The 26,016-nt window shown below is 40.1% G+C and overlaps 1 protein-coding gene across 1 annotated transcript; it reads right to left on the bottom strand.

The window, feature by feature from the left end:
- Positions 1-2,793: 2,793 nt before the first annotated feature.
- Positions 2,794-25,656, bottom strand: DAG1 (dystroglycan 1). Its single transcript, XM_053468708.1, has 3 exons — positions 25,527-25,656; positions 11,252-11,609; positions 2,794-6,665 (listed from the first exon to the last, which is right to left on the bottom strand). Exons 2-3 carry the CDS (start codon positions 11,528-11,530, stop codon positions 4,263-4,265), a joined length of 2,682 nt encoding a protein of 893 aa, XP_053324683.1. The 5' UTR covers positions 11,531-11,609; positions 25,527-25,656; the 3' UTR covers positions 2,794-4,262.
- Positions 25,657-26,016: the final 360 nt, after the last annotated feature.

Raw genomic sequence — 26,016 nt, 5'->3', positions numbered from 1 at the left:
ATTTTGAGATAGCCAAGGGCATGGAATCTCAAGTACATATGCCAACTGCGGTGTCTAAATTAACCAAAGCGGCAAGATAAATCTGAGCTTGTAAATGTAGAATATACTTTACGAATATGACGTTAGCTTGAACAGCAGAATACCAATGACTTTTTAATTGGAGTATTGATTGGTAAGAGTTAATGGCTTTTCTTTACAATTATTCCTGACGGTAGCTACACTTCCTTTGCCACAAATTAGTACAAGTTATTTATAACCGCTGCGACCAAGCAAATGTGCATCTACCTCTTTAGAGTCCATAACCTCTTACGCATAGCATTACCTACAACTCCTGAGCGCATGAAAACATTACCTCGTGCGTAGAACCTAGTAACCGCTGGTGTAACTACAGGGGTATAGACCCCGTCTCCTCGTATCGGTTCAAAATTGTTTAGAAAGGGTCCTACCGACCTGGACCACACCGATGGGGAGACAGGAGCATATCGGGGTGAGAGGTAAGTGTTTATATATATATATATGTGTGAGTGTGAGTAAGTGTGTATACATATGTTGGAAGGAAGGGCAAGGGGCAAAGAAGGCATAGACCAGTTGTGTGGAGGCAATGATGGCACAGACCAACTGCTGAAGTTGGGGGCCTGGGGCAGTTTTTCGCACAAGGGCCTCATGGCTTCTAGTTGCTCCTCTGCTAGTAACATATTATAGATTTAGCATCATGTAGGAACCTGGAAAGCCTACATTATATATTATCCTGGCCACAGTAAGCAAGGTTGGGATTTAGCATCCAGCTTTATTTTCTTGAAGGTGATGCACTTTAGATTCTCAATAAACGAAGAATAAATGTTAAAAAAATATATATATTTTCCTTTAATTCACATCCTTATTCCATTCCCAATGCTTAGCACAATTCAAACTAAAGGAACAGTCTGCACTGAGAACAATAAATAGGGGCTACAAATACTCAAGCAACAGTACTATAAACTACAAGAGACTAATTTAAAGAACCGTTCTGGGGTAACGTGTTCAGTACCAATAACCAGAAATATCCAATATGTTCATGATAAGACTGAGAAGCACCGGACAAAGTTAAAGGATGCTCATGTATGTGAACCTAGTTGTGTAAACAGGAATAGATGGATAGCCAGTTTTGGACTGGACAAACTTAGCATAGAATTTATGAGACAGACTCAAAACTGTAGGGCCCAGGAGGAGATATACCAACAGAAACAGAAGATGGCACAAGACATTGTGCCAGCATCTAAGTCCTAGACGCTGAGGCTGCTGGGATTTGTCTAGCTTTGTATCAATTATATCAACCCATTGAGGTGGCACCAAGCCCCACAATGTTGATGCTCACACCATTTCTCCATGTCTGAACTTGAAGAAAAGTTTTTAGTCCTTAGTCTGGGTGACTGACCGTCTTGCTTACAGACCATTCAGTTGGTGACAATCATTCGCTACTCCTCCTTTTTGACTAAAATTTACAGAGGGGATTTTAAACTACATCTGAAGGACTGAGCTGGTTCGGAATAATGTACAGTTCAATCAGTGAGGTAAGTTTCGCGATTTAGATGCACATTTAACAAGCCATCCAAGCAATTCTTGGAGCAGCTCCTCACCAGGACTGGCACTTCATAATGTAAAGTGAAGTCTATGAAAGAAACAGCAACCCTCCTACAGAAATTCCTGCCAACTCCATCTTTAGCGAATAAAACCCATTGTTTTAGATCTAATTAAAACAGAACTTTGGCTCATTTAAGGAAAAAAGACACTTTAATGGATCTTTAAACTTGTTAGACTTTAAAAATTATTCTTCACAGAAGTTTCCCATTTTTTCACAATTATTTTTTTTAATATTATTTTCACAATATTTTTGTCCATTGTTAGAGATGTAATGCATACTGGTAGGGCGCCTTATTCTAGAAGCTTACACTCTAATAAATGTAGTTATTCTTTTAACCCAGAAAGGTACCTCTGATCTTTGGTGCTCAGAAGGATAAGATTACCCCCTTCCAATAAAAGAAAACATAGAAAGCAACAAGTAGGTGTGTAAAAACTAAGGATGGACTACTGCAGATAATAAGGCAAATATTTTAATGAATTGTAACCTGTTGAACAAGATGCAGAGAATGTAAATTATATTTATATATATATATATATATATATATATATATATATATATATATATATATATATATATATATATTATATATATATATATAGTGCATTTGCTCTTACAAACATACCCCACAACCCCCAACCACACACAGGATCTGAATGCATTTCCTTCGTTGTATCTGAACCACAGTTACAAAGAGACACATTGTATTGATAAACTCAGGACTCACATAAGTGTTCTTGGCCAAATAATAACCTTACCAACCTTTTTCCAAACAATGCAAACACTCACAAGCAGTAACACACACAAAACCCATTGACTTGGCATTTGAGATTTTTTTTGGAAGCCGTTCCAAAGGAGGGGGGGGGGGTAATTTTACTGACAATCAGAGCAAGTATAGGACAATTGTTAGTATGCCTGATAACAAGTGTTGCTATGAGTAAATGCACCTTTTTTTTTTTTTAAGAGACATAAACCAGCACTGGCTGTTAACCGGCTTGTTGACTGTCTGCATAACACAAATTCTTCTGTCATTTTGAGAGGCTGAATAAAAGATGTTACCCACACAAGGTACTTAAGAAAGCCAATGATGGCATAGCCCACTTATCCATGTATATCCTGTATGTTAGAAGGGGGCAGCTAGGAATGCACGCACAAACAAACTGCAGGACAATCAATATGGCTTAAGTGTGTCTTGTATTGTGTGCAGAATCTGCGAACTCTTCAACACTCAAAGGCATGAAACATTATTGCAAAATATTTTTTTTTCTTTCATCATAAAACAAAATGAAAAAAACAGTCAAGAAAAATCATGCTCAGAAACAAAATTTAGATCCAAGGGGGAAAGCAAGAGCATAAGGAGGGTCAAAATCCCCCTATAAAATTATGATAAATACATTAAAACTTAGAAATACCTAAAATCAAAAAAAAGCAAAACAAAGAAATAAAAAGAACAAAGCTGATAGTGATCTATGAGATGCAAACAAGGCAAACCGCACTTAAGTATAACGTCCTAATAAGCTATGATTATAGAAAATGCTATGACATTGCCATTTTATAGGTTTTTCTTTAAATAAAAGTTTTGAGGCTGTATCAAAATGTTTTTTTTTTTAACTGATTGCTTAATTCGTTGCCTTATGGGAACAGCACCAAATGAGCGAAGCGGGGCAGCAGAAAGTGTGATCAAGATTACTGCAAATATCTCTGCAAGTAGGAGAGGGCAAATCAAAATACTTAAAACAAATACAAATATTGCATCTTTACCTAAAATAATTCCATGGCAGCATTTCAAAATGGAGAACCTGAAGGATTTTGTTTGGAATACATTTATATTAAACACATGGAACCAAATTTAGGCAGGGGTGGTAACAGATCAATGTTACGGTCATGTTAACTTAATAGCACAATCACCTAACCCAAAAAGATCCATATCTTCCCAAGGGAAAATAGAGAACCTTAATTGTGGGGTAAAAACAAATCTTTTCCGCTGTGAAATTACTTGTTTCTACGAAACAGAATACTGTGTGTTCAAATAAGCGCATATACAAGATTCTACTTTTGAAATGCAGCAGCAGATTATTTTAAAGCAAAGTGAATTGCCCCGATATACAGAACGTAGCAAAGCAGATTAAACGTAAAAATTCAGCATTTGTGTTCAGTCGTTCAGTGTTTCAATTTCAAGGAAACGTTTGTGGATTTTTATTATTTTTTCCTGTTATGTCCTGTAGCTAGACACTCGTGAAATAAAATAAAATAGTTAGTGTTAAAGGCAAACCGCAGAGAACTAAAAGGCCACCCCAGTGCTTGAATAGAAGTCCAGTCACTTCCTCTTTAGTGTCTTTAGAAAGCCTGCAATCTGTTAAATATCTAGAAGTGAGCACGCATTTGTAGGAACACAAATATGAAAATTGTTAGGCAAATGACATATGTCCTGTATGTTCCAGAACCTGTGGGGGAGAAGGGCATTTACAGGGGTTTGTATAAAGAAAGCAAGAAAAAAAAAAAGTCTCCCAGTCTTTGATCCTTTGCTTACAACAGCAGAGTTTTCTGTCATCTTGACCATAGATTGCAGGCTATAAATTTCTACGGACAACACTGGTTTGGAACTCAAAGCCCCCAAATCTCCCCTCATATAGGAAAATGTTCATTAAGGGGGTACGTAGGGAGGAGGGGACCGGTAGGGGGTCATGTTCTTGGGGCGGGATCCTTTGCCCTCCATGGGTGCTGTGAAAGGTGGAGGGGGCTGGTAAGGGGGTGCATTAGGGTCCTCATCCCTTAGTGGTGTGTACTCCCCCATGAGGTCTTGGTTTAGGGGAATTGTCTCTGGCACATTCTGGTTAGGATATTCAGGAGGTGGTAGAGGAGCCTTTTCCTCCTTGAGAATCAATGGCATACTGGAGGAAGGAGGAGGCTTGGAGTCATCCAGTTCATCTGCAAAGATGATAGGAACACCTTTCTTGATAAACGTCGCTTGATCCTCTATCGTTAGTTTGCCTTTTCTCTTCTTACGATAGCATATCATAGCTATGATACCAGCAATTAACAAGATGGCAGCTACCACCACAGCAGGAATTACTGTGTGAAGGTACACATCATCCTCACTGCTCTTTTCCGGATTTGTATCTGCAGCAACAGTTGGGGCCACTGCAGTAACCATCTTGTCTGGACTTGTGGGAACAAATGGAAAATATTTGTACATATGTCTACAGCTTCCAGAGAATGAAAGTGATATATCAATTAGATTAAACTCTGGTTCCATGGCAGTAACAAAATGTTGCCGTGGTTTGCCTTGCTCATCATAAATCTTTTTGCCTACTGCTTCGACTTGCTCTTTTGGACATGGATCTACAGGGAAGGTATTGTTTGTCCACTCCACAACAACAGAACCCTTGGTTATATTTTGCAAAGTAATAGAGCTGCTATTGCGGTCACCAAATGCAAATGCAAGCTTCTTGACAAGCTGTATCTTTTTATTAATATCATTTATAACTGAGTTGTGATCTCCCTGGAATTTTGCATTAAATTTAACAGGTGATGGTTGTTTTTGGAAAAGATTGCGGACTTGGATTTCCAGGGCATCAACAGCGGTTCTACCTCCTTTGTCTGTGGCTTTCAAATAATACTCATGGTCTCCCACATGATTGTAGTCAGGCATACCATACATAACTTGGCTAGTACTGTTAAGGATCACCCACAGTCTCTCTCCAACGGTTGGTTTCTTTCTAGGTTCTAGTGAGAGCCTCAGATTATCTGTTGTGCCATCTTCTTTATCACAGAACGTGTCAGGTGGAATTTTAACTTCAAAATAAGTCCCCACCCATGCCACAACCTTATCAATATGGTTTGTAAGTTGAGGGTCTGTATTGGGCTCAAGAACCCGAGGGATCCCACTGGTAGATGCTCGTGTGCGGCTGGGAGAAGTGGTCTCAATTTTAATGGTCGGTGCTTTGGTAGTAACACGAGTCTTGACGCGAGGAGTCTTTGGTTTTGGAGGTCTCCTTGTTGTGGTGGAATCTGTAGTTGGTGGTGTGGCAGACTTCGATGTGGTCACCTTTGGTTTTTTTGTAGTAGCAGATGGAGGGGTGACCACAGCAGTTGGCTCCATATATCCAGGCCTGGTCATTGTTGGACGAATGTGACCCGGGATGATACTTGTTGTTTCCACAACTTTTGTTGGGTGTGGAGGACCTAAAGTTGGAGTGTGAACAATAGCTCCCCTGGTCCTTATTGTGACAGTTGGTTTTCCAGGCAGAGGGACAGGTTCTCTAACAGGAGGTGCAATTGTATCTGTTGGGGGGGCAATGGCTGGTGAAGTTGGAGTTGGAACAATTCGTACAGGAGGTTCGTGGATGGCAGTTGTAGGAGGGCCGATTGCGGTGACTGGGGTTGGGGTAGCATAAATTTGCCTTCGTATCCTCTTGGGCAAGTTAGGCTTCTTATTTGCAATGTGCCAACCCACAACAGGGTAACCAAGTCGTGCTGACATTGTGCCTTCTTTAGCAGGAACCTCAACGGAACGAATGTTTGGAACACTGCTCTGATCCATGGAGCAACCAAGTTTCCAAGACAACAATGCTCCATTTTCAACTACTTTTTTTGCATTTCCTGGCCCAGCCATAAAGGCAGACATGTCAAAAAGTCTGTTGTTGACAACTGGGACTAATTTCATGTGGTAAAGTTCTACCTCAGAGAAGTCCTTCATCTTGTTTAGAAGATCCACTCTCTGCTTTGGTGTCATTTTTGTCAAGTCTGCATCCAAAATTACAGTGAGAATTGTTACTGGTTCATCCGTTCCACACAGAAAAGGCATTGCTTCATTTGTTTCCTGACCAGCCACTCGTATAGACTGTGGTTCGTTGTGGTCCTCCGGATGGACCTCAATAGAGAAAACATCTGAGGCTTGTGGTACGTAACTGCCGTTAGGTGCAAGAAGTAGTGTGGTCACAGAGATGTCATATACTCCTTTGTCACCTTCTAAAGGAAGACCTTCAAGTACACTCTTGTCCCAGTGTAACCATGAGGGCAAGGTCTCCTTTCCAACTTCTGTGATCTAAGGAAAAGAATGAAATGATTACTTACAATAAAACATTTAAAATAAAAATGCTATAAGCCATTTTGCAACAAATTAGGAAAAAAAAACGAAAAACAGTAAGCCTACTTTTCTTAATTTACACAGAGCATAACATTCATCATAAGAATCCATTCCTTCTAATAAAAATTTACTTTTGCTCTCTATCCAAACCAAAACCGGTAGTAGTGCAAAACTACTTGCATTTAAAACAAAAAGTATATGTGAAAATATATTTTTACAAGCGGTAACTGACCAAATTATGCTCCTCGCAGTTAATGACACATCTCTAGTGATTTTATTGTTTCAATCACTATTGATCCTCCCCTAGCCTATCATACCAGCTTTTTAGCATCAAACCAGGAGTATACTACACTTTAACAACAAAAAAAACCCCACACCTAACATGATCCAAAAAGGTTCAGACTTGGAACGGACCTCCGAGTATAGGTATTCCAAACTCGTGCAAATATTTAAGAGCCAGAGCTGGGACCGGTGAAGCTACTGAATAACCATTAAAACCACTAACATTGATAAAAAGGAAATATTAAAATTTATTGATTGTTCTAATTGAGGACGATTAAAACGAGACGGTTATTGATCGTGGTTACAGCAAAGGCATTCCAAGGCAGAATTCTTGAGTCTATGACGCATACGTAGGGAATTAACTCAACACGCCTGTCAGTATGCTGGAATTCTGGGAGGGACAGCACTTTAATATTAACCACCAGCCAGGCAAATATCCTATCGTGTTCTGTAACCGAGGGCTTCTGTGATCCAAAAAAGTCAAGTAGTCTGTAATGCACTGGCAAAATCTTCCAATACAATACCAAAACAACAAGAGTGCCATGCTGTCAGCTTTTTATAATTATTATTATTATTTTTTTTTTTTAACATTCTAGCCTCTAACATTTTCTAGCCACTGAGAAAACAAACTAAACTTGCATGGCAATAGCCTTTAGGACAAAGAAGGGTTATTCATAGCTTTGTCAGTGCTCATAATAACCTGACACTTCTGCAACGTGAGAACATAGGGTATATTTAGTGTACATACAATTCTGACCTTTTCAACATAATGCGGCTACATATTCACTTACAATTCAACTGCAGGCTGCCCAAGGCTGCATACTTGGTATACCCGTTCAGCATGAAGCACAAACCAACAAAAATGCAGGGACGGTTACAAGCTGTAAGGAAAACCTCTACTTACGCGCCTTTTAACGCAACCAATATGCTCTTAGAGGTGGTTTCACTATGCCTTGTGGAAGGGAATCGGTAACAGAAATCTATAGCAATCATCTCCAACTACGCAATAAGAAAACTCAGTATAAAACACTTTGCCGTTTAGCTTAAAAAATAAAAATCTTTATTTGCAGACATTCAATTTTTTTGTTTTTTAACGGAGCAGTGCTGTGTTGATTGTGTTTTCATAAATCTGTTAAAATGTACAAATTAAAAAAAATAAATAAAAAAAGGTATATATTTTACATACACATTTCTGCTCCCTAAAATAACACGAATGTAAAAGGTCTACTCTTAGCTGTTTATTAGTTCCTTGGCGTTGGCCCGGGTGTAGGAAAATGATGCTTGAGAGCGACATATTTAGCCGCTAGACTATGAAAAGACTCCCTGACTTGTGACCAGCGTGTGGATCAAACCTGTCTGTAGAAAGAGGCACAGAGGCAGCTAAAGCATTTATACGGAGTCACATCTTAGTAATCAAAGAGAACCTTTCTTGCCACCTTAAAACCAGTCTTCATTACAGTGGCATCTGCAGAATCTCGTGGGTGCTTCCTCTAACGGAATTTCCCAAGAGGGTATAAACCTTAATAAACGCAACCTAAAATAGCTTTTGTGAAGCATTCACTTTACAGCTGAGCATGCCCATAAATGCAAGACTCCTTCGTTGTATCGATGATGAATAATGGTATGCAATATGTACATAAGCTCAAGGGGCTTCCTGAAATACTTGGTGTACCGGTGTCCACAAACGGGTTAATGGGACACACTAGGCTCCTCTGGCTATGAAAAAGTGAAGTTTTTTTGTGCAGTTTGGAGTTTCACCCAAAACCACACGAATTCCAGAGAGTCAGTAACAGCAAATTATAGCTACCTCTACATCGCGTGTTAAACAAGCCCTTCTATGGAAGTCTTTAGCATAGGCTGGGCTTTGTTTTGAAGTCTAAATTATGAAGACGCCATTCATCCTTAAAAAGGTGACCTCCACGTGAGACTTCACTAGGGCAGGGTTCCCTTTTCATCGTTTAAGTATTCTGTAACGTGAGAGTGCAGGTTCCCCATGTATGTAAAAATGCTTTTTGTTGTAGGTAAGGGAAAGAGACAAAAATTTGCTAAAAACATAACCGCTCCTAACACAAATTTGTGGACCTTGAAAGGAAATCAAATTCCATATTAGGCTGTTAGAGGCTGCAGTATTTCTGTTCTTCAAAAACAGAGACAGCTTCAGAGAAAACATAATTTGTAAGTAATTAACAAAACAGAAACGTGTTCCAATTCACATATCAATTGTAAATATTAGTAGTAATTTGAGTTTGCTTCCGAGGCATGACATTAACACAAAACATGGTGGTTGGGGTCTGCTACAAAAGCAAAATAGGAGCTGGAAACATTCGAATTAAATTTATAAAAACCAAAGTATTTGGCTAGTGCGACACACAGATCGAAACCTGGGCACAACAAAGGCAAACTTCATAGGTTATCTGATGATTAACCAAGTACCCAAAGGATAGACCGCTCTTTAAGCAGAAGGCCAAAATGCAGAAAAAGTTCTCAAAAATGTACATTTCTGAACTGGTGCCAAGGGTTAAACCATCTCAGAAAAACAAGGTCACACAAAGGACCAGGGGTTGGATACAGGCTGACGTGAAAGACTTAACAGCATCTTTGTTAAATCCGCCACATTACACGATTCCAATACATTTACAATAGTGGTAATTAGGGCAGATTGCTTGGGGTTTATAGTTTTGCAACAGCTGCACACCCTCATCTGCACGTCGCTCATCTGAATTTACTTTGCGTTTGCAGTTATTTCTTAGCAGCTGTGAAAGCCATATTTCATGTTTTACAGAAACAGGGGCGGGGGATGGGAGCGGATTTTAGATATTTGTAAATAAGTAAAAGCACTGCATGAATTAGACCACAAGCTGTTAACACATTTGGATTTATTAACTAATCCGCGGGGGGCTGTGGGGTGTAGATATTGGAGAGGGTACTATGACACGTCCAGGTCGGTGTCTCTCAGCTCCCATGCCTTTTCCTTGCGTGTTGAGTTCCCATTGAAGGATTCTTAACTCAGGATCACAGCTTGTGGCATTATTTGATCAAAAAGGGAATACCTCACATAAGCACTGCACTGCGGTTCTCTGCTGTGTAGCAAGTGACCCAAGCAGGTCTCCCCCTTGAGAAGGTTAAGCTGCCCCTTTAAGTTAGTGAATAACCCAAGATGAAAAATGATGATCTTAAGGGTTTTCTCAGACTGACTGCCCCTTTGTGACTAGAAGCCATCTCCAAGCATTCGTGTACATATAGAAACAGTGTGGAATTCAAGCATTTCCTCCAATCCGTCTACTCTGCAAGCACATACCCGTTTAAAAAAGTATCCTTGCGTGTGTACACTGCTGTGTTTACATTACACACATGCCAAGATAATGATCCCACGGAAGCAATTAACAGTAACCAATGGGATATTCCTGTTGACGGCTCCATTTTCTGACTTTGCAAAAGAATTGTCCCTTTCTTCTAAATGAGGCAACACCTTTACAGACTGATGCATAACAGCCCTAGGCCATTTAAACTGCCGTTACCCCCCACTTAAACGACAACGTGAACAGAACCAGCATAGAATCACAATCATCCTAATACAATATACTAATCAGTATTATCCGACAAATTTTCTTAAACATTTGAAATCCGTAAATTTCTGAAAGCTCCCGTCACAGCAAAATTTGTAAACATTTTCCTACTGCATCAAATGGATATGTTCCAGTGGCTATTTCACTCGCAACAAAATAGAGGTTGTGTTACAGTTGGGCTGAATACCTTAATCTAGGGAGCAAAATCTCAATTCAGTGACATCAGGAGTACAGGTTAAGAAACAATCCTACATTTACAAAGAGCCTAGCGTGTGAGGGGGTTAGTGGTGGGTATGTGATAAGTACAAACCTTGTATGAGGCTACCAATGCCCCCTTATTGACAATATTAATTTAGGACATGAACAACTTGGGCCATGACAAGGACAGACATGATAGATAAAAGTGTTTGAGAGAATCGACAATGTATGATCATCTCTTTGCTGGTATTGTTGATAGTATCCAGCTAGAATAAAACAACTTTGGCACAACAATGAGAAAATTATTCATGCACAAGGTCTGTTTTTACCAAAGGAAAACAAAAATGGAAAAGTTGCAGGAGAACAAGTACTTAAGGTCCACAGCTGATCGCCACTGATTCAACAACCCCATAAAATAGAACTTGACACAACAGACAAGTGCGCTGGTGGTCAATTTATTTGTACATGCATTACATGGTCTACATTAGAGGTTCTCACCTTCACGATTTCTTCACCTGAGGCAATAAATTCAGTCGGAATAGTGATCCTGAAAGGTCTGCCCACCACACCAGAACTGTCTGGAATTCCAGTCATTGGTGCTACATTCTCTTTGACCTCAGGAAAGAGTGGATGCATTGAGGCCTCCAACTGATTGTCCCAGTCTCGACCAACATCAAAAGTTTCACTTGGCCAGGCTGACCACGCTGAGGAAGTCAAGAGCAGCACTGTTAAAGTCCTCAGCAATGGAGGCGAAAGTGCAGCAGATCTGACATTCATTTTGGCGTCTTCACACAAAATATGCAGGAAGCGGGTCTGCAACTCTTACTGGACACAATGTTCCCTCATTACGGACATCCTAAGGAGAAACAGCAGAAAGAGTGTGATTAATGTTAATCTCAGATTTATTTTTAGACAATAAATTGAAGTCAACTAAAAAGTGACATCCAAGAAGAAGAAAAAAAAAAAAAAGAGACTCAACAGAGCATCAACACACCAGACAACAAGCGCCTTGTCTAGGGATGATAAAAAGAAATCCTGACAGAGATTACATTCAGCAAAACATCAGATTTCATCTTGAAGGCATAAAAATGCAATAGTAATGTTTTCCAGGGCTGTGAACACAACATGCAATTGGCTTTAATTTCCTTCAGTGGCATCATCAGAAATTAAGGTCAAGTCACTTCTGCCAATGAGTTCTCATGTGCTACACAGCGAGTTTCCCGTCATCTGGCCTGTTGTGGCAGTCACTCTATTCCACCCATCTCAGGAAAGATTGAGCTTTACAGCCACACTACATTTTGCTGTCAGTATTTATGAAGAACCTTGTACTTCTAACTACTGTGTTTACAGCTATAGAATCATAATGCGGCTGAAAGAAAAGACTAAATGCATAAAAAAAAGAAACTCATGGTCCCAGCAGTTACATGTTTAGGAAAACTATCACCAAAAATTTCTGATTTACATTTTTTAATGTCTGTAATTGAAAAACAGACCAGTGGCTTGAGGCTCCTAAAGCTGTATTTAATCAAAGATAATTTTGTACCCTTTCTCCCCAGAATCAAATAACCTTCAAGGCAATAGCGTCCTGCCTGGCACAGTTATACGAGGTCACCGGTTTTCAATCGGATAAAACTTCATTTATTCGCCAATGTACCCATTTTAGTGGTAAATAGGGAGGTTCTTGAAGAGTCATGCCAAAACTACTCTCTGCAAGGCCAGAAGAATCCAATAGGACTATTTTCTGCAACATATAATTGCAATCTATTTTCAGAACCCCTAAATACAGGAAATATATTAATTATAATATACTTTTCAAAATATTTTCCATAAAATTAGTGTTTATCACCCAAGTAAAGGCAAACACTACTGCATATTAAAGCCATTGACCCGAAAACCTAATCAAAACTCTACTTCTTGCAAGTAAAGATCTCCTTGAGAAGAGAAGCTAAATAGGCTTATGTGTAAGGGCAGTTTATATAAAACAGAATAGTATAAATGTTAATTCATGTCCCAGACCCACTTGAGATGCCTGCGATCGCAAGACATTCGTTTAGATCTCAAACTTCCCAGCTAACATTTAGAAAATAGAACGTTAGTGACAGGTGCAGAAGAAGCAATCTGGAAAGACATGATGTCCCACACTGTGACGGGCCATCTCGAGGGACAGGCCTCAGCCTTGCAGATCTCTTAATAGCACTGTATCAACCGCAAGAGCAAGAAGACAATCGAGAAAGGTGCTGTCAGTCCAACAAGTGTACAATGACACGAACATCTAAAACTGTAGTGTGATGGGTCAGGACTGGATAGTGAATCAAGCTCCCACTGTCTGAAGTACAGTGTGAAGCGCACAGCGCTGCGGGAGAACTGCTGCCCGTGTATTTGCCATTGTTAAAGGGACACCACCAATAAAGCTTACTGTAAACACAGCATAACGTAGTGATGTGTAAGCCTTTCATCTAGTCTTCTATGCTGCTCTGCCAAGCTGGCTACTGTAGTACATCAGACAGATTCTGAGAATAGTGCCTTTGACACACACCGCTTAATCTCCAACCAGACGCTACTTTAGGAGTGACAAATAGAGTTTATAAATACAAAACAAGTACATACGTGCACAAATAACAGATTAAACATAATACTGAAACGGCACAATCCCTTAAGTACACAATATCCAAAAACGCAAAACCAGTTTACTGATGGAAATTCCCTTCAAATAAAGCAAACAAAGAAATCCTAGAAAGGTGTGCTGCTAACTTTAGGAAAAGGCGGCGGCAGAATATTCCCAACAAGTACTCATGTATGGCCACATTTGTAATTCTGTACCAGTCCCATGAAGCAGAATTTCATATAAGCAGATATTGTTGTAAAAAGAATGTGAAAGTGCTGGCGCTGACATAGGACACCCCTGAACACACAGACTAGGGATAATATAATCCAACATCGTTACAGAAGACAGGAAAATACGCTGGGCCAAGCTGTTCTTTGCTCACAAACTATTTATTAGAAAGTAGCTGAATGGGTTCAGTAAATGAGCAGGCATTCAGCTAACTAGGGACTTCAAATACATTGTAATCTCCACTGAAAAGGAAAAAAGTAGCTTGCTGCATTATGCCTCTACTTTGGGGAATGCTTTCACAAGGACAATTACGGTGTGCAGGGCTCATTATAAAAATAGAACAGAAACAGTTTTGGGGGGGGGGGTATTTTTATGCTGGTTTAATGATAACACCTTACATTTAGAAAAAGGCAGGCTTAAGCTTTAAATATTACCGATTCAGCTGGCATTTATTATGCGAGTCAAGGAGCACACGCTCCGTGAATTCTTTTACTAGCAGGTATGCTAGTGGAAGACGGGCCACAGTTTAAGACTACTTAACTACAAGAACCATGAGTGTAGGTAAAATGAATTCACCAGCATGGGTAGTAGGCCAATAGGTTCTTAAAGGGGTAGTTTAGCATCCAACACCTTTATTACAGAAGAATTCATATTAAATAACTTTAATGTGCATTCTCCTAAACAAATATAAAGCACTTACCTGACCTAGAAATTACAACCCTCCTCCACCATGATCTGACATTTCTTGCTACCGATTGGCTGCTTGAAGCAGCCAATCAGTGGCAGTAAATTGCTGCTTTTGAACAGAACCCTGCACACACCATGACCATCATAAGCATTAACCACAAGATATCTTCAAAGGGGCTTTTTAAAAAAAATGTATTTTTCAGATAAGACGGAAGGTATCTTTTTCCAAGGAGGAAGAAAAAAAGCTTTAAACTTGTTTGGTGGAAAGATCCTCCACTTATCCTTTGCATCAAAGAAATTAGTAGACAAAACCAACCCCTCAAATCATCTTCACCTCAGAACCTTGTATACATTTATTGATGCAGACGGATAAGCCAAGTGCGTACTTGGTTAGCTGTTTATTAGAACGCAATGCAATTACCTTTCAGCGTAACACAAAGCGGCAGAGAACTATAAGGGAAACCCATACATCCTGCAGGGAGAAACGTCCAGATTTATGTCTGCCTGTATTAGGGAAAACATAACTCTTCTAGTTCGGCATCTGCTTTTAAAACCAGTGCTGTCAGATTGACAGAAACAGGTGCATCTCGGATGCCTGCAGTATGAGATCAGACCCCCGCTGAAATTATTTCACTCCATTTTAGATGCTGGCACAATCCCAGACGCTATGCAAAGGTGTAGTACAAAGTTGGACATGGACACGGAGTTTGTGTAACTGAAAACCAAACTCAGAAAACTCGGAATAGGATCTTTGCAACTGCACGGCTCAACGAGAGAAAATTATTTGGTTGAGATAATTTACTGGAAAGACGGCGTCTTCCTAAATAATCATCCGGCTCACATCTGTTGAATGTAGACAGAACCCTTTTAGGAATCATTTCTGTTGTGACTAAAGGGCACAGTCTGTTTCCAGTTTAAACTGGATCCATCATGTACAGATCCGTTTAAAACAGAAAATAGATTACGATCTACAGAGCAATGTTTTCTATTGAGTGGGTAGCTTTTGCACCATCCATACACACACACTGACTTCAACACTATACATATATACACTGACGACGACACTACAGTATACACACACCGACTCTAGCATACCGATCCTGACACTGTTGTATACATACACTACTCCCCTCCCTCTATCACCTAGTGGAGAGCTGTCACTCCGTTGCTGATTTCCCGCCATTGTGAATCCGGCACTCTGTGCTTTCTTGCAGGGCCCGATGAAGCGTGTGCCCCAAAGCACCCAGTGGGGTCACAATATGGATTATTTCACCCCGCTGGATTCACAATGGCAGCCCTGGACAGTTTTTACCCCATTGTCCTGCAAAACACTCAGGCATCAGGAAGTTGTTTCTAGTTGCCAGAGTTACCTGACGCCCAGGGTTTGTTGAGCCCTGAGCTAGGGGCATGTCGGTGTGACAGGTACTCCCTAATTCTTTTTTTGATCGCCTGCAGAGAAGTTAAACAAAAAAAACAGAAAAGATGAACAGGTTTTTAATACTAATGTCTGTGACTATTGGGGGTAGGGGTGAACACGGGACTTTGCCTTTAATTTCTTTGAGAACACTGCCCAAGGACAAAAATTGAACAGCTCTGCCAGATATATAGTGTATTTAAAAATTATACTTGCGCGCTCTCTCTTCCGGCAGTTATTAGTGCAATATTTCAAATGTTGTTTGACTTAAATGGGATATCCTTAAACTGGATATTATGCTACATTATTAAGCTGTGTCACGTTTGTCGGCTGTAGTAAAAAACGATATTATTCTTTTACAACTGGGCTTGTGAAATCTCGAGAAAAACCGTCCCTAAAAATATTACTGCTGCCACTTCACCCATTTCGAGTAGTTTATATAGAACCGACTGGATATAGCTCTTCCCTGGTAACCAATACGACTGTGCTGGCTCTGAAATAGCAACGTAAAAAGGCCACACTTAAGCAAGCTGGGCTCTCTCGAGTTTGCTGTCACAAACGGTGCATTATTTTATGGTCAAAATTGGCGATTGCGTTACCGATAACGTAAATATTGGCACTGACGGTGTGCCTCATTAATGCCGTGCAGTGACGTTAAAGTATATATTACTACTAAAATTCTTAAATGAGATTGCGGCAAACGAAGGGGAAAAAAGCATAACATTCAGTGCAGGATTTAATTACAGCTTTCTTTACAGTTGCCCTTTAAGAAGGTGAAATGATACCAATTAGTACGCGTTTATAAATGCCCCCTGATTTACAGCCCACGGGCACTTATAAGGCCAGCTAGTTTATACATCGCATTAGCGGCAATCTATATCACCAGGTTGTGGGCGTGTTACTAAACATACGATGCCACCTCTGGTGCGACTTTGTGGCACGGTGAACACAACATGGTCATGGATTCTGGTTGAAATACCGGCAACTGGACCGCTGGCATTAAATCGTGATGGGAGGCATTTCTAAATAGGACGGTTTGCGTAAAACCTATTAAAATCCTAGAAAAAGCCTAATTAAATGTAATCACTTCTCACAATCTTACTAATTGAATGTGGGTTCTGCCTCCATATTAAACAGTTATTTTAAAAAGGTGTATATGTGTGCGTTTCATGCAATGCCGGATTTTTCATTCTGCATTCTCACTCGTGTAAACCATATTAATGTAATGTCTTGTGATTGAAAATGTATTTCCGCAGCTTTACTTCTTTTAATCAACTGTGTGATGGAGCAGAACTAGTGTTATCACATTACAGTGAGATGGCCATGTTTGCGTCTTCTGAACCAACTTCAAGGTAGCCTGGCTGGAAAATGTAAGCAACATAAAATTGAACAGGCAAATATTATGACTATTAAAGGATGCCATCCGGAAACAAAACAAAACATCATATTAGGGGAGGACAATTGTTTACATAAACTAAATCACTGTGAATTCGCATGCAAAACAACCTTATCACACGTTGTGTTTTGAAATTGGAAAATAATCAACAGTCACTCCTTGCACCCCCTTTACATGCAGCGACAAAAAAGCAATTAGATTCACGTAACGGCATCATGGAGACATGTGCGTAAACTGTTAGTAGCATAAAACATGGCATCTTATGCTATTGTATGACCTTGTCATTTTTAGCATGCAACTGTCAATCACACATGAAGAATTGTTTGCCTTTTTTTTTATGCTTCACTTGTCACAGCAGAGATTCACGGAGTGAGGATGGAACTGTGACACCAAACTCAGAGATCTAAATGCTGCTGTTGTATGTAAGCAGCAGAGTATGTATGTGCGTGTGTATGTGCGTGTGTATATCCATAAAATAAACTATGTACTGGCACGTACAATTTAAAGCAATACATTAACAGAAACCCACCATGTATGCATGGCAGCAACTTTCTTAACCTTCTGCTGTCAGGATTTGCATGATTACCTCCCCCCCAGGCCTTCTCTCTACTGGGGGGTGAAGAGAAGAGCTACATTAGATTAGCTATATTGGCCACCTTCTGCCACAGATTGTGGCTTCCATGGAGGAAAATATGGCACTGATTATAAACCAAATATCTCCAACAGTACTAATTGAAAGAGAAGAAGAAGAAAAAACCCTCTGAAGATGACAAGGCCCCTTTAAGAAATCTTATGGCATCTCCTGGCCAATTGTTTAACATTTTCAACCAGGTTTCCACCAGGAATATTTTCATGTATGAAAGAGGATTTAAAAGGCTTACAGTAGAAAGTGATTTGTTGTGATTTTAAAACCTTAATAAACCAAAACAGCTGAGAAAGCTCTGAAGGCTGTTAAATATAGTAGATGTACGGAGCTGGCGAATAAAAACAAAAAACACTTAACATTATAAATGCATACATTTCCAGTGTTCGTATTGAAAAGGCAGCTCTGCACATGCCTGCTGTCTTGGAGCTTGACTCGACTTATAAAAAGCATTCCCGATTTCTCAGATCAGCCAATCATTGCTTTTTCATGTGGTGTTTATGGGAAATAATGAACTCATCTACGTTGGCTGCAATCAATATGCAGAACATGTAACAGGCTGCGGTGCTCACATCGCACAAACCATAGAACTGTCAACAGCACTGAGCCAGCAAGATCTTCGCTTACCTCTATCTCTCTACGACAAAATACAAATTAAGAGGGAAGAAGAAGTATTGCTTGCATAAAGAAACCGGAAAATATTAATAGCTGGGGCGGCAAAGGGCAAAACCATGTAAAAAAAAAAATGTGCTTTGTACGCCAATAAGTTGGGTAATAAAAAATTGAACAAGAAGGGGGGAGAAAACCTAAAAAAAATACAATAAAAGGCTCAGGAAGAAAAAATATTCGTGACCTCATCCTTTGAGGTCCGACATTTGTTGCCACTGATTGGCTGCTTGAAGCAGCCAATCCGTGGCAGGAACTGGTCCTCTTGAAATCAACAAGAATGCTTGCTGCACATGGACACTACCCCGAAGGTTTTTCCAGGTCATAGATGCCGTGGTCTTAGTGACCAATTTGTATTCCCGTAGGGAAAAAAGAAAGAAACATAGAATACAGCAATTGAAAAGGAGTGCACAATTGAAACCAATTTTCACATAGCAATTTGTGCCATTTTCTTTTGTGCTAGCGAAAGAGACCGAACAGATGTTATTAACTAGTAGCAGTTCAGAAAGGATAACGGTTTCTAATAATAAAAAAGGGATATCCTTCTGCTTTTATATTGCATTATTCCCTCAAAGTCAATGTGAAGGCCGCATTAGATAATTATACATGTATGCAGCATGGGGTTCAATGAGTACTCCACGGGGTTTATACGTAAATGAGAAGGACTTCCGTATGCAAACATTTGTATTTTCTTAATGGTTTCTGCCCCGTCGGTAGGGGCAGCAACAGACTTGGCTGAGGGGGTATAGGTTATGCAAACCTTCTGCACTTCAAAGGTGTCGGCAAAAGTGTAGTCTAGACATCTAGGATTGGGGTTTAATAGACGGTCTACACAGCCCCAGTCAGGAAATAAAGAGAGATCACACTTTTAAATCCATATGTAAATGTGATAGGACTTGTACTGAGATTGTACCCATTTCACAGCATGGATTGGTGCTTCATGTAGCATAAAAGTGTCATAATTGACAAGTCTTAATATTAGACAATTATCTAAATGTCTGTGTTCTATTCTACATAAAAGCTATTAATAGATTGGGATTTTCGAAATTGTAAAACTGCATCAAGAATAAACAGTTACCCAACAGAGACCCCTTGATATTCAAATGTCTTGGGCTTTCCCAGCTCTGCATTGTTAACGTGAAACCATTTATGATTTCCAAGAGAGCTGAGATTTGTCACCAGTTCTTCCAAGTTGATGATCATCATTGGCTTCGGCCCATAAAAAAACATATAGCGCCATATTGCCCCGAGGCAAATGTAACTGCTCCAATAGGTAGTTCCAAGGATCTCGCCTCCCCTAGGAACTGAAGAACGCACGGTGGAGGCCAGCGGCATAATACACAAATATATACAACGTGCACACACTGGATAACAAAACCGTTGGGGGTTAACTGGGGCTCTGTAACCGTTCACCTTCTATTTCGAAGGAGCAAAAGAAAATAAGTCACTCATTTTAGTAACATGCACAGAGGTTATTTAAAGCTCCTTTTCAATAAGAAGAGGTTTAAGTTATAAGAACGGAGCTTTATTATCAGAGAAATAAAATTAAAAATCATTCATTCCTTCGACTCCCTCAAGACCAAAATCTAATTTCAACAATAGAACTCTTGAAATGATAACCGACTGTATCTAAAGCTGGATTTGTTGGAACAGGCCCCACAAAGTACACTTAATATATTTACACTGCGCTCCTAGAATTGGGCACAGCATCCTGCTATTCACAGAACGATATCCTGATCTCCTGCACACATCCAAAACTTCACATTTCCTTCTTTTATTGCTGGAAATTACTCACATTCCAAACTATTTCACATTCTTCTTGTTTGAACGACCCTCTACCACCCCAAAGAGTTCAATCCAGCATTTCCAGAAATTAATAAATCGGCGGCTGTTTCTGGAGGTGCCACTTCATTATTATAATTACATATTACCAACCTAAACTCGCCCCAGTGCTGCTGCACATAGACTAACTACATCAAGACGGACAAACCCAACCTCTGAAGTGCATTCTATGCAACGGAGTATCTGATATAAAATTATTTTAATATACAAGTTTGATGAAATGTTACAAGGGGACAGTAAGGTCATCAACCCAACGGGGAGATGAAGAATGACTCTGGAGCGGGTACACACCCAGCTGTGATATGGGGCTGAATTCCTTTATAACAAGAAGTCTCTTCAAGTATTAATCACATTTAAGTTAAAATAATTACGTGAGAATACTGATAAGCTGCGCTAATAAAGCTCTGCAGCCACAGAGGAAAGGAAAAAGCCTTCCCATTTCTTTACCGATACAATGTACAGTATGTTTCATTTTGAGCTGCGCTTTAACTGTTTATAAACCAAACATGGGAAAAAAAAAAAACCTTACAGGAAAGAAAAGAATTTCTACAGACGCAATCTTTAAAAAGAAAATATATACAAAAAAACATTTGTGGGTAAAGTGCTGCCACAAGGTCACAGATACTCCCGCAGCAAGCAGAGTTAATGGGTAGCGATAGACAAGGTTTGGAAAGCCTTGGCAACTAATGGAACGGCCCAGTCTACAGGAATATTCTTTTGGTTTCTATGGTGATAAGACCAATTTTCAATTTGTTCCACATTCATTTTCTATACATAATCCCTTTGTTATTTTAAAAATCTTGGTCTCCTAGCAGTATTTTCTAAGCGTCTGTAACGCAGAGTTTAGGGTAAATACCGCATGATAATGTTCTGCACCGGCTCATCCATCCTGACAATAAGCTTTATAGATTTGAAGACATTGCTTTCTAATCATGAGCTGATCCAATAACGGAAGCCATCATGTCGCATACCAGATGCTCTATAGACGTATCTATGAGGTTTTTCCCAACAATTACCTCATTGGCGATGGGTGTCACACTTAGTGAAAGGCACATAAATACTTAAGCACGGGTGCGAGAGGGACGGCACCTCCTAGGGACAGATCTTGACTTGCCTCAGTCTAAATTCCATTGCAATTTATTGCCCAACCATTCGTATAGATCTTTTGGGCTCGCTTCTTGGTAAATAGATTAGAAAGATTACACTGGGGCCGCGGACATTCCCTTTCACAGTGATAGATGCTCTGAAAGCAGTAAGGAGCTGCAGGCAGTGAAGATGGAAGCCAGTGGCAACTAGCTGTGCTACAAAACAGAACCCACTCCGACTGCACACTACAGCAACGCTTTCCAACCCCGTCCCCGAGCCACAGTAACTCTTCAAGTTATGAATCATTCTATTGAAATAGAATGTGGTAATTACAAAATCCTGCCCTGTAAGTGTAATAGAAGACTGTAGCCACTACCATGAGTACCATGTTTAACCCTTCAAAGCAACTATTTTTTTTTTTTTTGTTTTGTTTTAGGGCACTGACCGCATCTTAAGAAAAAAAAACAAAAAAAAAAAACAAAATAAGGGCTCACAACTAATGCTAAAATCAAGCAAAATAATCAAGCACACTTTAGTTTTATGAGCTTCCGCCTGTAACCTTCCAATTTCAATGTTTGTCAAACTTTTTTTTTTGCAATGTGCTTCTAGTAAAACACAACTTTAGCAAGTACACCGAAAGTTTTACAGAAGTAAGATGACAACACAGGGCATTTACAGCAGGGAACAAGTGCTTCATTTAATCAAGATCGCTAGTCTTTCGGGGGTATACATAAAAGTAAAAATATATCTAAGAAACTAATACCAGTATATTTCAATTTCAAAATGACAATAATGTCCCAGCTCAAACCTTGTTGCAGGACAAGCTTGCTAGCGATGGCCCTTCATAATGAATTGAGAAAGTTAAAACCACCACTCTCCTTTTAGCGAGTAGACTACAAAGACACAGAACGGAGTTATGGTTAATAGGTTCCTACGTATTGTTCCAAATCACAAAACCACTAAACAAAAGAATCAAGTCTGCTACTGGATTAACGGCTGTGTAGAAAGATAGCTCCTTTTAAAACATAATGCCTATGAAACCCTACACCGGTCAACATCTTTGATGTCGGATCAGGTTCTGAAAGCAATGGAGTGTCTTTTCAAGGAAAAAAGGGTCAGCTTGGATATAAAGATTATAAAATGAGATGTATATGTGCATTTACGCTGCATGAACTCACCCACCTAATGAGATGCATCCAAAGCTCTAGATTTAGGGTTAGTCATAAGAATAAGTTCCTTCAGACACCATTAGTTTAACCTGCAGGTTCAAACACTTGCTTACTTTCTAGTCTGTGACCTTGAGGATAAGGGCTTACATTTTAAGAATCAACATACACACACACATATATATATATATATATAAAATTTGAATTTATGCCCCACCCTTTAGATCACTTTAATGTATCAGAAATCTCAGACACTTTTTAGTCCAGCGCTGGTACGGTGTAGGAGGAACACTAAATCTAAATAGGAATCTGTGTTCTATACAAAACCCTTTTAATAAAGAAATAAATAAAAGTATATCGCAGCCACTCTGTCTCTGGTTTAATTAGTGTAGACGAAAAGTTGCGCAGTAAGAATAAACATTGTGCCACATATGAAGCCCATTCGGACAGAATCAAACCTAAAACTAAAGGGACTTTGAAAATGTGTAATTTTAATCGGTCCTATGGTGTCTAGCGGGCCAAAACAGGCCTAGACTGCTGCTGCTAACTTTTCTTTGAATCCTCAGACAGCCAAGACAAGACATTTCCTATAAGGTCTGGCATGTGGCACAACTCCGTAGAATACAGAATGAGCCGTACAATTTATTATTGATAGTCAATTGATTAACTAGAGAACGAGCGAGTCAGTGGTGTGTTAAAAAAATAATGCAACTCACTGGCGGAAGGACAAGTGCTTTTCAAAGATAAAGAATGGAGAAGGTGAACAGAACTAGTTCCTAAGGGACTCCGTCTCAGGTTTTTCCGAATCGAATCACATTATTTGTTTGTTTTACACGCAACAATTGTAAAAACAAATAGCCATGATAATAACATCTCGCATTTTGTTAACTTTTTACAGATGTACACTTGCAGATGTTGCAGTCTACTAGATCTGAGTTGCTCTATTCTACCATTAAAGGTATTAAACCTTTTAACACACGCACAAAAGCTTGCTCGGCAGTCATATGACCTTGACTACAATGGTTAACAGCGAAGAGGATAATAATGTATTCAGGAAAGAAAATGCACTTTGATCTATCCAACTATTTTAAATCTGCGCCGTTGCATGCAAGTAAGGCAACAATCTAGATAACGAAGGGGGGAAAAAAATGTGTTTTATAAATGGAGCTTAGTTCCTGCTTCATTTAATAAACACAATGCTGACATAATGTATAATGACTTTTTAAATTCTGTTCAAAATATGTTGTGAATCGAGATTACTAAATCAAAATAGATCAATTTACATATCAGGCAAGATTTTAGCTCGAGGCGGAGGCCAGGCTCATTACTGAATACACATTACAAACCACTGGAGAAGTTTTTTTTTTCCTCCTCTTTACACGCTGGCTATTACCAAGAAAGCCTTGTGAATGCCCAATCAGATAGTTTGTCCTTCAAGCAGGGAGTTGGCCTACAAAGGCACAGCCATGGGCAAATTCAATACAGAGCACTTAAAATACAATAACACGCTCAGTAGGCAAGAGTGAGGGGAGATGGGAAGACTAATAAAAACTTGTACAATTCTTCAAGTGAATGAACAAAGTGCGAGATGGTAGCGTATTTCAAAGTGCTGAGCGCTCCTCGCTCTTAGAAAGAAAGGTGACAGGTGGGGGAAGAAGTGGGTAGTTGTAGTACACACAAAGGGTTAATGGTTTCAACGACAGGTCTCTAACTGATCGAACTGGAATGTAATAAAAAAAAACAGTACAAAAACATTTTATTAGATTTTAACTTTCTTTCCAGAATTCCTTACCAGACCAAAAAAAAAAAGTTTTATTTTCATATATAATATACCAACGGCAACCCGCATTCCTAACTTCTATAGAAAAAAAACCCACTAATTATATATAGGAAAATAACGAACCTACTATGGGGGAAACCGTTTAATGACCCATGTAACTGACTTAGAGCTCTTGATCAATCATTTTCAAAGCAGTTGAGCCATTAACTTTGTTTTTTCAACTGTGTGAAAACTTTCACCTTACTGCCAGACACTTTTGTTGAAGCAAGTGTGTGAGTGTGAGACTGGACAAAATAAAATACACAAAATATTAGGTAAAATGTCACCATGCTAAACAAAAGATCACACAACGCTGCCCAATAGATTGTAAGCTCACACGAGCAGGGTCCTCTTCTTCTATACTAGTAAGTTTGGATGTTAAGTTGTCTTTGTACAATATTTTCACTGTTCCCTCTGTTACAGCGCTACAGTATCTGCTGTCGATATATAAATAAGTGTAATGTAATGATGACTGCCTCCTCATATGTCAATGGTGTAGCGCTGAGCCAGTGGAAATATTCAGGTGCCCACTCCATGTTGAGCAGTCCCATGTACTGGAAATCCACTGCTCACTGGGAGGCCTCAAATTAATGAATAGACACCGATGAGCCACAAAAAGGCTTCTCACACAATCAGCTGCTTCTCTAAAACAGCAAAAGCCACCCGGGCCACCCCAGCAACAGCCACACAGGGGATGACACTCAGTGCATCGCACTAATGTCCCGAGCTGCCTCGTCTCTAAGTGGGCCACCGATCCCTTCCCAAGGGGGAGAGTCACAGGCACTTTTAACTATACAGTAGCCATACAGCAGCCATACAAGACGCTCATCAATTGCACACATAACGGATTCTGCACATAATCACACACATTATCTATCTACAGATAGAGATATATATAGAAAATGCTTTATATGGCATATTACACGCACGGACACACAAATCTGTATGTAAACCCGTTCCTGTGCATTTGACAATAAATCCGTGCATGTGTGTACCTGGTACATGATTGCAGCGCACACAGCTACGCTGAGTACGAGTGTCCGTGTACACACCTTTACACACTGTAATTTATCTAACGCTGGCAGAGTGTCAGTGAGACAGGCGGTATTCATATACACGGCACCGGCGGCGGCTGCTGCTGCTCCGGTTCTGCTTCCTCACCGGTTGTCTTCCTGGTACAGAACCCCCTCCCCTCTTGCCGCACAGGAAAACCCAACTCACCGATAACACGGTACCCTCCAGCCAGTCCTGGCGATGGTAGCTCCCACCCTCCGTCTCCTGCTCCAGAGGCCGCGCAACCCGGAGCGCTCGGTAACCCCAGACCCGTCACAGGCCGCCGCTCTCTCTCTCTTGTCACTCCCCCCCTACTTTGGGTCCGCTCGTCCAATCCTCCCCTCTCCGCTTGGTTCGCTCCGCCCAGTAGCACGTAACCACGCCTCCCCACTGTTCAGCCAATCGGCGTGCCTCTGCGCTATATCCAAGAGGGCGAGGGCATTACACCTCGCCTGTCTTGTGTCGGGCTTGCGTTTTATGTCCTGTGAGCTCGGGGATGAGGTTTCGTGTCTTTTACAACTCAAGTAGTTCTGATTTATTCAAGGAATTTGCCCTCCCCCCGGCCCTACAGAAATTCCACAATAAGTACAAAGCACGTACAGCAAGTGAAACTGTGGAAAAAAGCACCTGTTCCATGTAAACATAACGTTAAAAAATG

This window comes from Spea bombifrons, chromosome 6 (genome assembly GCF_027358695.1).
Source record: "Spea bombifrons isolate aSpeBom1 chromosome 6, aSpeBom1.2.pri, whole genome shotgun sequence".
Lineage (NCBI taxonomy): Eukaryota > Metazoa > Chordata > Amphibia > Anura > Pelobatidae > Spea > Spea bombifrons.
The sequence above is the reverse complement of the archived record's forward strand: the minus strand, read 5'-3'. Positions and strand labels throughout refer to the sequence as shown.

Bases quoted from the DNA above. Each gene is read 5' to 3' on its own strand.
- DAG1 (XM_053468708.1), bottom strand. From the start codon at position 11,530: ATGAATGTCAGATCTGCTGCACTTTCGCCTCCATTGCTGAGGACTTTA. The intron at 6,666-11,251 runs GTGAGAACCTCT...TCTTTTCCTTAG, and splicing joins CAGGTGAAGAAATCGTGAAG to ATCACAGAAGTTGGAAAGGA.